This window comes from Harpia harpyja, chromosome 13 (genome assembly GCF_026419915.1).
Source record: "Harpia harpyja isolate bHarHar1 chromosome 13, bHarHar1 primary haplotype, whole genome shotgun sequence".
Taxonomy (NCBI): Eukaryota; Metazoa; Chordata; class Aves; order Accipitriformes; family Accipitridae; genus Harpia; species Harpia harpyja.
This window is the reverse complement of record NC_068952.1, coordinates 25,609,685-25,623,322: the sequence shown is the minus strand read 5'-3', so window position 1 is coordinate 25,623,322 and position 13,638 is coordinate 25,609,685. Positions and strand designations below refer to the sequence as shown.

At 39.5% G+C, this 13,638-nt stretch overlaps 1 protein-coding gene across 7 annotated transcripts in view; it reads left to right on the top strand.

Moving 5' to 3' along the window:
- LTBP1 (latent transforming growth factor beta binding protein 1) overlaps nucleotides 1–13,638 on the top strand; it is a 205,406-nt gene that overhangs the window by 14,440 nt on the left and 177,328 nt on the right. For all 7 annotated transcript variants that reach the window (XM_052806077.1, XM_052806078.1, XM_052806075.1 and 4 more), the window contains exon 3: nucleotides 1,638–1,926. In XM_052806077.1, coding sequence (XP_052662037.1) covers nucleotides 1,638–1,926 — 289 coding nt within the window. The remainder of the gene's footprint in view (nucleotides 1–1,637; nucleotides 1,927–13,638) is intronic.

Sequence of the window (13,638 nt, the reverse complement as noted above, 5' to 3'; positions counted from 1 at the left end):
GATCCAGTTAAAGTTGTAGGGCAATTCTGGTGTCATGTACAGGTGGTATACATGATACATCTGTATCAGATGGTATTATCAGTTGACAGATTAGTCCTCCTAATTAACACAGTCCCATCCTAATAAGTTATTTCATATGCATGCTTGTGTTTTTACTTTATTTTTGTATATAAATGTATGTATTAAAAGTTGATTGAAGTGCCAAGTACTCCAGTTTATTTGGAACAGGGCTGTGGGCTGACTTTTTTTTAAAAACAAAGTAATTGTGCAACTGGATATACCTGAATATGGTGCGGAATCACGTGTTATGGTTTAAGATACGATCTTACCTATTTTAGTAAAACCTGTAGACTTTATGATCTGGCATATCATTTTGTCTATGTTAAAAGATATTTAACAATATTAAAAATATGCTTAGTTTGAAGGAGCAAAGTAGGTCAGCAGTGATTCTTCTTATAAATTCTTCATTGTAAGTGTTCTCTAATGGGACCAATGAAGAAATTATTTTGATAGCTATTTTAATTAGAATTATATTTTACTGTTAAATTGTATCCTCTGGATAAGAGAATTAATTTGTTTTGCCATTTTTTTGTTATTTTAACATTCTCTAAATACAATAGCATTGTAAGTTTAAGCACCCAAAATAAATCCTCAAATTAGGCATACCTTTGCAGTGTTATGTATACATATGATCAGCAACAGCTTTTGCTTTTTTTTTCGTTTTTTGGTGGGATTTGCTGCTTCTCAAAGTTTCTTGCTTATTCAGAATGGAGTTGATCCTGTGTTAACTAGGTCTACAAGCTGGGTGTTGAGTCTAGACTGATTATTCAGACTCCTTCTATAGTCAGTGGATAGAGCAACACAAACAGTGTAATTAATCCTGTCTGAAGGCAGGTATCAAAGTGAATTGTCTTTTGAAGAATCTGATCCCTTTTCACAAAGAATGTATAGAAGCTAGTTTAGGATAATCACAAGCACCTGTTTGCTTCTTCAAAGAACGCAACCCCTAGGTGTAGCTGTGTCTTTGTAGCAGCAGTTTATGTGTCTCCTTTGATATGTTACTATGGTGGTGTTATCAGAGGGAATTTCATTTGGGCTTTAGAGGGGGAAGGGTTGAATCACTTAATGCTTCTCTGCATCGTTTTGGTCATCTATAACATGACTGTAAGGATTCCTTCTAGGCACCTGTGGAGGATCTGTGATTTTAAATAATAATAGAATGAATCCAAGCCTGGATCAGTAGTAACATTCTATAATCTGCATAATATTGTTTCATTGGATGCAGTTTGGTTGTTAAAGTATGGGGAGGGAGGATGCAGGGAAGGAAGGAGAGTATAAAAGGCCGCTAACAGGAAGATTTGAAATAACGCTGTATTTCTTGATTTAACTTGTGCATTTCCTGTTTTTTAGCTCACCAGCATTTTACTTTTTGAAGTTGTTCAAATGTTGTGCATGTGTTATGTGGGAAAGCAGTAAAAGCTATACCAACTTATATACTATCTTTTGTGGAGCTTAGCAATGTTGCGCTCTCCTACTCCAATTAACATTAGCAATTAACCCCTTTTTTATTGTGGGGAGGGTTTGCATTTTCCTTCATGCTTTGTTTCACAGGTACTTTTAAAAATGTCTTTTCTTAGCTAACTGTGCACCACCGTGCCAAAATGGAGGGATGTGCCTGCGACCTCAGCTTTGTGTGTGTAAACCAGGAACAAAAGGTAATTCCTGTGAGGATACAGTCATGCAAGATGCATCTTCCACTGGAGGCCGGAGCCCTGTTGTTCCCCCGTGGCCCATACCCCAGCAGGCTGCCCAGCAGACCTTCTCTCAGAAGGTGCAGGTCCCACCGAAAGTTGGCCCTATGACTCAGATGGCATTCACCATCAAGCAGAAGCCGCCGGTTGGGTTACCTCAGCAAATGCAACCACAGTAAGTGTTTTCTTTGCTTTCAAAGAAGTCCAGTATGTTAGATTTCTAAAACATTGTTGCTTGCAAGTGTTTTCAAATAATCATACTTGGAAACTTTCACAGATTTTTTTTTTTTTAAGAGCTTTTTATTTTAACTGTCAGACTTCAGTGGATTTTTAAACTTCTATTGCTTACGAGCCAGACCTCCTCATCTGAACTGAATATCCTGTAATATCAGTCAACTTTATTTTCCTTAGACTGACAATGCTGTACTAATTTCAGAGGAGTTATTATTAGTTTACACTAGTGACTTTTTGAGTTTAGCCTCAAACAGATTCTGGCATGGAATTTCAACACCTTACATAACTGAGGAGAGTAAGATTTGCTGCTTGTGTTGTGTTCTGGTTTCTTTCTTCCATTTGCATTATATTTTCTTCTTTAAAATAAATGTGTATGGCTCTACAACAAGTGATACTTCTGCTTCCTTGCATTTGAGGTTCAGGATTGTATCTGCCTGTCATAGATAGCAAGGAAATTCCCCTCTTTTTGGAGAATTTCTTCTCTACCTCTTCAGTAGCTGGTGATTTAGCCAGATTTGATATTACATTCATTAGTTTAAATACTTCAAGTGAGTCTGAAATTTCTATAACTATAATGTTGTTTTTATTGATGTGTCTGACCTTAACTTGTTTCAGGGCTGCATTTGATATAGGAGAAGGGAGGTGCACAGGAGGGTGGCAATCAAGTTGAATGTGGACAGTTTTAGCTGTCTGCAGCAAATACTGTCCTTCCAGTTTCAGGTGAAGTCAGTGACAAAAAGTCTTTCTGTCCTGTAACAGGTGTTGCTTTTGGATAGCTGTAATCAGGGTGCAGCCCATCTTGCTTCTAGCCTCCAGAGCAAGATAAGCAGGACTGGGAAATAAACTGTGTTTTACCGTGCCCAAAACTATAAAAACAAACCCAGAAGGGTGGTGTGTGATTATAGGAGGCTGCACCAGAGTAGTTATACGCTCCTGGCCACAAAGTACGTCCTGCCACCCCTCTCCAAAGCTGCATCTGAGAATAGACATCACTGGGCACTGCCAATGATGTTTGATGTTGTCTGGTAGGCTCTTTATCAGCTTCTTTCTTCCTAAACCGTTCCAATTCCTTTTACTGTTTTACTGTTGTCCTAGTTCATCTAACAGTGGAGCCACGAGTAAAACTGGGTTCATACATGTCTTGTGTAATAGGAAGAGGAACTTAGCTGAGTTCCCTTGGAGTTCCAAACCCTAAGCCTGTATGTTCTTTGGGAAAGGTAGAAGGTGGGGCACGGTGGGCTTTAGGAACATATACATCCACAGTCTTCAAGGACAGAGAAATTTCTACCCAATTTTAATACTTTATAGTATTCTGAGCCCAGTTTCGTTCCTAACAGTGAAGCAAGGGTTATTGAAGTGACTAATATGAAGAGGAAATTACCAGTAAAATCAGTGGGCCTTTTTCTGCTCCTTCCCATCCAGACCAGCAGGACTGCTAATCCTCAGCACCTGGCTTGTCTGCTTAGCCCCACAAAGTGTGGTACAGCAAATCGGTACAAAGAGGCCAGACAAATCCTGGCTTATCAGTACTGATTCCTGTAGCGTGTACTGTGTGTCTTTTTCTTCTTCCCTCCACACACAAGCATTCTCAAGGAGTTGTTCTTCCTGTTGTGATAAAGGCCAGTTGTCCAAATCGGGTAGTAAAATATACTTCAAAAAAAGAAAAGAAAAAAAAAAGAAAGAAAAGATTGCAGTTTGTTCTTGCCTGAAAAAACAAATCTGTCGTCTTCCAAGCATTCTGAAACTGTGCATAGAAGGCTTGTGGCTGCCTCTAGAGAAGACTTATTTTCCATTATTCCCGGAAAAGCAGAGTCCAGAGACAAAGGCTTCCTCTTGTATGAAAAGAGAAGATGATAAACTGATATTATTCTATGCTACTATGATAGTTGCCAGGCTGTGATGCTCAAAGTGTTTCTAGAGGGTACCTACAGCATGTTGTGCTTCACCAAAATCTCTGTTCCTGCTTGCATGAGACAACATCGCAGACGTAGAGGAAGCAACTTCAGATTAACAAAACCTGTGATCTGTTATCTGCTGTCCAAAGTGCCTCTGCACGCTTCCATAAGCAGTGTTAATCCAGGTAGGCTTTGTTGTTCATGTGACCCTTTTCAACCTAAGGATTTTCTCCTAGGTGTAAAGGGACCTTTTCAGGCAGATAGGACTATTAGTCTTTGAGATCATATGAAGATAAATCTATTTCAGCCAGCTTAATAATAGAGTGGGAAAATGGAAAAACTGAGTCTTTGGAGTCATGAGAAAGCCAGCCTACAACCTTGGCAGGAGCCAGACATAGGAGTGGGAGATGGAGAGGAAATAGGCTGTTTTACAAACCAAAGCAGTCGTATAAAGTGCAGCAGAAGAAAGTAGATGTTTAGATACAACTGTTGAAATGAATGCTAGCGGTAGTTCTCGTGTAGACTATTAGGACAATTTACAGATCCTTCTGAGGTCAGGTCTCTACCATTGGCGAAGAGCAAATGGGCTAGTTCTTGCTTCAGTTCCTCTTTGACTGTCTTGTGATCTCGTATGTTGTGTGAGGCTGCCCAGATATTTTTGGAATGGTTTTTTTCTGTTCCCACTCCTAGAAACACAGGGAAGACTATGGCAGGAGTGGAATCATCCATTGTCAGTGTGGTTGGTATGCTGATCCTACTGCTGCTATGCAGAGCTGTCAAGGACTGGTGAGAGTCAGGGCAGAACCCAACCTGAAACACCAAAATAAGCTCCTAGAGAGGCTTGTCTCTGCCGTGCTTCTGTTTTGACATCCTCTGTCAATTTTTTTCTGTTTTGTATATGAATGCAACTTTTCCAACTTCAGTCATCAAGATGTGTTCTCACATGTTTTCTTAGGATCATGGTGGCAATGATATTTAGGGAAGCAGCGAATTAATTTATTTATTCCCAGAGATCTTTTTTTGAAGAATATGGTGCTGAACAGAAGGAAACCTGGAGAGAGATTAATTTCCTGGAATATCCTGGATTTAGAACACAGGCACTTAGCACTAGCAAAGTCTGTCATAGCTCTGGGCTGAAGATGGATACCATCAGGTACAAGGTCTCATCTTGGAAGAGCGTTAGCAGAAGATGTTGATGGCTGTAAATGAAAACAAGTGGTGTCTCAGTAACAAAAATCTGCTTCTGATTGGAACCTATTGGGAATTCTGATCTCAATAACAGACGTGCTTTGTGGTCCTGAATTCCTGTGATAGTTCTCCAGTAACTCCAGGTGTCCCTTTCACATCTCATTCTCTCACTTGTTGGCAACAGTATAGCTCCAACAGCTTGATTTTCTGCATTTACCAGCTGTGGGAGTAGAAAATACACACTTTTTTTTAAAGGGAACGTTCTAGTACAGTTTTGGAAATGGTCACCAGAAGGAATACAGCATCAACCAGCTGGAGCTCAATAATACACTGAAGTGACACAGCATTGCTCCTTCAGCCTCTTTTGGAGGCAGTTGTTGATGAAGCTTGAAAATTTGCTTTTTCATTGGGCAAAGCAAAGCCCATCAAAGGAGAGTTGGATGCACAGACTTTAGGTGACAGATTTTGAGTTACTGGTGTGTCTGATGCACCTAGAAATGTTTCCGAAGAGATCCCCTCCAAAACTGTATTCCTGGATCACTGGGGCTAGTCCCATGCTATTACAGGCAGGCATATCACCTGCTAATTTTAGTGAACTTATCAACCTGTGTCTTAAAACTGTTTTTTCCTTCTGTTCAAGGATGTAGTATTTTTTCCAATATTTCCCCAATTTTTACTAATTAATGTGAGATTAGTGTGAATTTGTATTGAAAAAAAAATGACTGGAGAAGAACTGGGCATGCTGTTGTGATCCTACTGAAATCAGCAGTGTAGGACAGTCGTAACTGAAAATGGAATATATTCTTTATATAATCTACAATTGTAAGTCATATATTTACATATATATGTAAAATAATCTGTAGAGATTATTGACTTTGTGTTGTACGAACTCTTAGCTGAGGTTTACTGCAAAATATAAGAGACTGCTCTTTTAGCTATTTCCTGTCTTGCATACTAGTTCTTTTTTGTATCTTTGACTGTATGTAATTTATTTTTTAGAACATGTGGTTCTAAGACTGGTTTATGTGATGACTGACCAGGTGACGGTCTAAAACAAGACTAGAGAAATGTTTTTTGAAGTTTAATAGCTAGTGTGAGAGTAAATATTTCTGGAGGACATCCATTTTCATCACCATTATGATAGATTTTGGTACTAAAGATGTACAGAGCAAGTGAAACTTCAATACTTTTTAGTTCGAAGAGCCCTGCACTTGAACTTAACTGTAAGGTCTGTTTAAAAATACTTTATGGAAGCTCTTGAAGAATATTGAACTTCTGTCCAAAAAAGACCTTTCCTTTTTGAAAAAAAAAAACAAAACCAAAAAACAACAAAACCCCCCAAAACCCAAAACATTTTGAAGCAAAGCAAGGACTTTGGGGTAATGTTGGTGTTAAAGCATAGGAAAACTTAGGTTGGAAGTAGAGGCAATCTGGTCCAACCCACTGCTTAAAGTGGGATCACCTGTAAGAGGTTGCTCGGGGTTTTGTGCAGATGAGCCTTGAACATTTTCAAGGCTGCAAGGTTGGAGATTTCACAGTATCTCTGGGCTCCTGTTACAGTGTTTGACCACCCTCAGGAAAAAAAAAATTCTCCTTATGTAGCTGAAATTTCCATTGTTGCACATTGATTGTTACCCTTTGTCTTTTCACTGTATGTCTCTAAGAAGTCTGGCTCAGTCTTCTGGCTCAGTCTTCTCTATATATTTTCAAGAGGCAGTTGTAGATTGCAATATCATCCTCTTGAGCTCCCTTTTCTTAGAGCTGAACAAACTCATCTACCTCAATCTCTCCCCATATGCTACATGCTCCAGTCCCTGACAGTCTTGCTGGCCCTCTGCTAGACTCGCTTCACTGTGCCAGTATCTTTCTTGATTTGGGGAGCCCATAACTAGACACGGGACTCGGCATGCAGTCTCACAAGTGCCAGATAGAGGCAATAATCATTCCCTTGACCAGCTTGGCTATGCTGTTGCTAATGCAGCCCAATATACGATTGGCATTCTTCATGTGGGAGCACGCTGCTGACTCATGTTCAGCTTGTCCGCCAGGACCCCCAGATCACTTTTTGCAGGGCTGCTTTCCAGCCATTTCAGCGCCAAACCTGCACAGTTGCACAGAGTTGCTGTATCTCAGATACAGGACTTTGTGTTTGCCTTTTAACATTGTAAGCCCATTTATCCAGCCTGTCAAAATCCCTCAGGCCTTCAGTATAACAACCACTCCTCCAAATCAGAATTGTCTGTATAATTGCTGAGACTGCATTTTTACCTTTTCTCTGGGTCATTAATAAAATTGTTGAACAATATTGCTCCCAGTATCGATCTCTGAGGAAAACATATAGTTACCCACTTAACCTCCTGTAAGTTGGATTTGTATCACTGAATACCACCTATTCAGCCAGGCAGTTTTTGAACCCACTTTATAATCCAGTTATCCATATTTTACCAATTTTTACATAAGGAGACAACTGTGTCAGACACCTTGCTAAAGTCCAGGTTAAAAAGATTTATCATGCTCCTTTCATGCACTGAGCTAGTCATCACAGAAGTCAAACAAAACCCAAGCAAACAAAACAAAAAAACTTTAATCCAAGTTAAAACTAGAAAGTCCGTGATGACTTCGTAACTTCTGAAAGTTGTAGTTCAGTTGTTTTCATTCTCTCTTGGTGATACTCTTTCCCTTCAAAGCCAGGAACTTGTATGATACACTGCCTTCTTTCTTCAGGAGGAGAGACCATCTCTTCTCTTGGGCTACAACAGGGGAGCTGAAGCTGGAAGCAACTGAATAATTGTGATATCTTAGAAAATTAATATTTTTTTATTCTAGGCAAAATATTCTATATTAATATTCTTAAATCTGATGTTTCCTGTTCTTGGTGCAACTTGGGGTTTAATCTGTGTTCTTAGGCACATGTGTGTATGTGTGCTTATGGCTGATACACCTAAGCGTGTACCTGAGTATGTTGAGTGTATAGAGGGGTCTGAACAAATCCTTGAGTGAGCCATGACTCTGCTGTTAAGATACCACCATAGGCCATTACCTTGGGCTTCAGAGCTTTTGTCTGTTAAGTCATGGGCTATTGGGTTCTGCCCTCCTAGACCCCAGTGCCATGGCTGTTTGATTCATTCTAAGAAAAGAATGTCTAAATCCTGTGAGCTTGTATAAGCACCATGTGCTTTGCAACATTGGGGTGTTACTGCTTCTCAGGGTTCAAAATTTAACTCCAGTGGTCAGAGGTGAGTTTTTTCCAGCACTTCTTGAGCCCACTGGTTTGTGTCAGAGAGGTGGAAAACTGGCAGCCTGTCTGTAGCGTTAAGCTGACGACTGTATCCCTTCAGTATAGGCTTCTAACATGTAATGAACTCATGGTGTACTTGTTACAGGTTCGGTAATTGTCGTGGTTTAACCCCAGCCAGCAACTAAACACCACGCAGCCGCTCACTCACTCCCCCCCCACCCAGTGGGATGGGGGAGAAAATCGGGAAAAGAAGCAAAACCCGTGGGTTGAGATAAGAACGGTTTAATAGAACAGAAAAGAAGAAACTAATAATGATAATGATAACACTAATAAAATGACAACAGCAATAATGAAAGGATTGGAATGTACAAATGATGCGCAGTGCAATTGCTCACCACCCGCCGACCGACACCCAGCCAGTCCCCGAGCGGCCAATCCCTGCCCCCCACTTCCCCGTTCCTATACTGGATGGGACGTCACATGGTATGGAATACACCGTTGGCCAGTTTGGGTCAGGTGCCCTGGCTGTGTCCTGTGCCAACTTCTTGTGCCCCTCCAGCTTTCTCACTGGCTGGGCATGAGAAGCTGAAAAATCCTTGACATTAGTCTAAACACTACTGAGCAACAACTGAAAACATCAGTGTTATCAACATTCTTCGCTCTGAACTCAAAACATAGCACTGTACCAGCTACTAGGAAGACAGTTAACTCTATCCCAGCTGAAACCAGGACAGTAATGCAAGGTGGCTCCAGGGAGAATCAGGAAAGTTAATTTTCTGTTGTGAACTATTTGGGGTGGATTCTGAGGTGCCTTTGCACAATGCTTTTAACAAGAGACCTGCTGTAAGGAACCGTAGCATACCCTATTATCCCTCAGGTTATTGATTTCTTCTTAATTGACTTGAAAAACGCTTATGCGGGTCAGTTATCCATATTGTCCTGTAAGGCACATTCTTTTTGAGAATGTCAGTGTAGCCTCCCCTCCCACAATCCCAGCAAGTTGAACACGCTCCACAAGGTAAACTCATCTTTTTAATTAACTAGTCATCAAGTTATTTTCTTTGAGTAGTACTGGAATATGTTCATGCTAATGTATGTTAATAACAGCAAAATAGAGACATAACGATTTAGGCATACTCTATGTGTGTAGAAATCATTGCCTTTGCTTTTGAGGCACTGCTTTTCAGGAAAGTAAATTACTTCTAAAACTATAATGGTGTCTTCAGCTTAGTTGAAAAGAGGACTGTAAGCCACTCTTCCAAACCATAGTGTTTGTAAAATGTTTTTTTTCTAGCTTAAAAAACCCGTGTGCCTGGCCATTCAGTGTTTGCATGGGGATGTGTAGCGAGGCCTTTAATGAGGAGTTTTCAGTGTTATTTCTTACTGTATTAAGAACTGGTACGTTCTCTTCCAATGTGGCTTTTCTAGTTTTTTTTAAATTGTACTACTATTGAAACTTTTACCATTTATCATCAAGGAATTATTTCAGGAGATGTTGGGAAACAATCGGAAGAACTTGTCGTCTTTGCCATGGGTTGCTGGGGACTGAAGGAGCACAGCTTTTCATGGATAGTATGACAGTGTGTTTTCACTTTTAGGGAGGAGAATTTGTGTTGCTAATTTGGTTTGACATAACGTTGTCATGTGGCAGAAGGTCTTTCTAGGCATTCAGAACATTTACTTTTTTAAAAGGTTGCTCTATTAGCAAATGTTTGTGATACCAAAGCAACTATGCAACAATTTTATACTTGACTGAGACTTTTTACCGAAACAGGTAAAAGTAACCCACTCAGTTTAAAGTTTGTTCCTGTGCAACAGTGGTTTTCATGGGATGTGGCGGAAATAAAAACAACAACAGTGGTTTTCATGGGATGTGGCTGAAATAAAAACAACATTGCGAGTAGCCATTTCCCTTGGAGCATGTATGGTCAATAAGCTAATGGGAATCATTTTCATGTCATTTTCATTCCTCCCCCTCTTTAGAGCTGTGGGAATAGACCTCAGTAGGTTGATTTGGAAAACTAATTTCTATTGTCAAAATACATCTGTACCTTTAACTTCCAAAGGAAGAAAAGCAACGTGAGAATAGGATTTATTACTGATTTCAGGTATAGAAATATGATTTAACAGTATTCTGTCTTTAGAAAAATCTGGGTGGTTTTGTTTAGTGTTGTAATGATCACTGAACAGGTGATGTTTTCCTCCGTTTTAGGTATATTGAACTTGGAGAAAAGGCTTACTACATTTGCAGATGTGTCTGCCTTTGGTCCTTGTATCAGTAATCTTCCTTAATATTTGATCTTTGGCCCTTTAAAATAAAATTAGCTGCAACTATTAGCTGATTCGTATGTCTTGGTTATTAGTATAACTTTTGGTGTTGTCTTAACACTTCCAGTCTATATTGAGAATTCATTCATAATAACCTTATTAAATAGATAACAAAGACACAAAGAACCCTTCTTTAGGGGATTTACTCAATCTTAGCATTTTGTTAGTGTAGCAGATAACTAGATGGTTCAAGAATCTTAATTCAGAGAGTAATGTGGGCTGGCCTTAGACAAAGGCAGACCTATTTTCAGGATTGGGCCTGTCTGGTTAATTACAAATGCCTCATTGATTTCTCATCTATGAATAGCCTGTTCTGCTCATGATTTAGGAACCCCAAGAGACATACTTCTTCTCTAGTAAACTTATTTTCTTCTTCAGTGCTAGAGTCTGAATACTTCACTGAGAAGCAGACTTTTTCCTACTGAGAAACAGTTTCTACTTTACCTAAGCTCCATAAAGGTTATATATGACATGTATCCTTGTACTTTGATAAATTCCTCCCAGGAATCCAAACCCGTTGTTTTACGCAATGTGTAATCAGTTGCTAATCTAACCACAATGAAGGAGGTTTATTACTCATGTCGTCTTACATTGAAGTTCGGGTGTTACTATTCGTCAGTATCTGGTGAGAGAGATTTTTTTTTTTTTTTTAATGACTGGATTTAAGATATGAGTGTAAATGGTGAAGAACACTAGGCAGTTGGAGAAAGTGGGATCTTCTCCTGATGTTAATGTTCAAATATTGATTGAGACCTTGTAACCAGCCAGTAGTCTATTAGAGGGACTCAGCAGTAAATCCTTGTTGATTTCCCTCTATAGCAAATTTTCCCTTAATTATCTAATAGGGCCTTAGAGGTAGGTGTTGGAGGACCAGAAGGTGGACTGTTGGCTAATTTGAAGGGTCTAGCATAGGTAGTGTTGTATGTGAAGATAAGTCTGCTAGTGTGCTCAGAAGTTATGTAGGCAATAGAATCATGACTACTTTGAGTTAAGCAACTTCCTACAGTAAGCAAAGGACCTACTGTTATTCAGAAAGGACTCTTTATATGTGATATGTTAGGAAAATAAATACCTCCAGACTAATAGCTCACTGAAGCATTGTAATTATTGAAGAGAATTTCTCTGTGCTTGAAAACAAAAGGAAGCATCGTTTTGGCTGTTGAGACATGGAATTTCCAGGGCAAAGGAAGTATTTGCAATAAAACAGCCTTCATTACAGCTGTGTTTTGTTACTAATGCAGTTTATAGCTTTAAAAATATCTCCTCCAGACATGTATACAGGAAAAAAAAAAATCTTTTCTGATAGGCTTTATCTGTTATAATAATTTTTTTGATTTAAAGTACTCTCTATACAAAAAACTTATCATACAGCTGAGGACAGACTTTATTAAAGCCCACAGCACCACTGGAGGATATTAAAAGGAATTCTTTGTCAGTTTGGATGCTATGATAAATGATGTTTCAGGCTTGTCAGGGATTTTATAAGCAGTTTAAAATTGGTTTAAAAGAAAAGACTGCTTTTGGATATTCTGTGCATTGGCTTTGTGTTTTCTGTTTTATTAAAAAGGCAACTGAAGATGCAATTCTATATCTTCTGCGTCAGAATTTCAAAGGCAAGATAGTCTGTTAAAAGGAGATAGACAATTGTAGTACATACTATTATGCCATTGGGCAGTAGGTGGCAAGCTTTGCTTTTTCCTCTACTTAGGTTTTATTTTCATATTGCAGAAAGCCAGAATTTTGAAAAGGGTGGTTTGAATTCACTGGAATATGTCATTTATTGGCAGCACACTTCTTTGAACCATCTACTTTGTTCATTGTGTATAATTGTCTTTCTATTGAATGCTGAAGTGAAGCCCCTCTTCTTCAAAGGACAGAAGGACACAAGTCAATACACGTGAGCTCAGTTGTATTCTCTGATGGCTTCAATAGCAGATTACTAATGCACAAAACCACATGAGTTGCAGTCACAGTCAATCCCAAATTATTTGGGATCCTCCTGTTCAACTTCTATCGTGGAGCACAGTACAGCTGGGGGGAAGAGGCCACAACACCGTCTTTTAACACATTTTCCCAAAATGGGCCTTGGACGTCTAGCTCTGTAACTAATAACTGAAAAGGAAAAACAGAATGTTTATTTTGCCTTTCTCCTGATGTGTTGTGTCCCAACCTGTGTCCCAGTCTGTCTGTTCCTGCCCTGCCCCCACATCCCCCCCATGAATAGCTAGTCTGGTGTAGTTCTCCTCACAAACCCAGCCTGCTCTGCTGATGTGTAGGGTTAGGCATGGGGATGGTGAAGCAGCAGCACATTGCCTAGCTAAAACTAAGGGCATGTTAAGAGGGCAATGCTTGAGTGTCTGTTCTTAGGTACTTTCTGTTGTGGGTGACTGTTAATATCCCTTCTCTGCTCAGACTTCTTGCCTAGACCCAATCACCTGACATCCAATGAATTAGCAGCCAGCTCTATATCTGTACCAAGGATACAGGGGGCACAGCATCTCTTCTCCTGTGCAGTTCCTCTCAGCTGTTGTCCAGCTTAGACATCCTCAGCTGTTCTCCAGAACATATTTTTACCTGTTAACCGAGTTAATTCTTCATTGAGTTTCCTCATAGTGAGTGAGTTAGAGTTCTTCTTCCTTTGCTATTAAAGTTTTTTAAAGATTTGTTCTGGATTAAAAAAATTACACCGCACTCATTCTCTCTCACTCTGTACTGTGCGCACTTTATAATAATTGTTCTGAGGAAGATCAATGTCTTGGATCTTCTTGATCCCAACTTAAACATATTAATATAGATAGCTATTTAATTATGTCATCCTAGAAATTCTAAAACAGTAATTAACTTTTTTTTTCTCACTATCGCAGGGCATTCTGCACAGGGGTCTCCTTGTATAAATAGAGGCTGCATAGGAGTTTGCATTTTTACTGCTGAGGCTTTGTGTCCTCACTATTCCTAATGAAAGTCAGAAGCATTTTTGGGACCAGTGATGCGGTTCTGAGCTGTC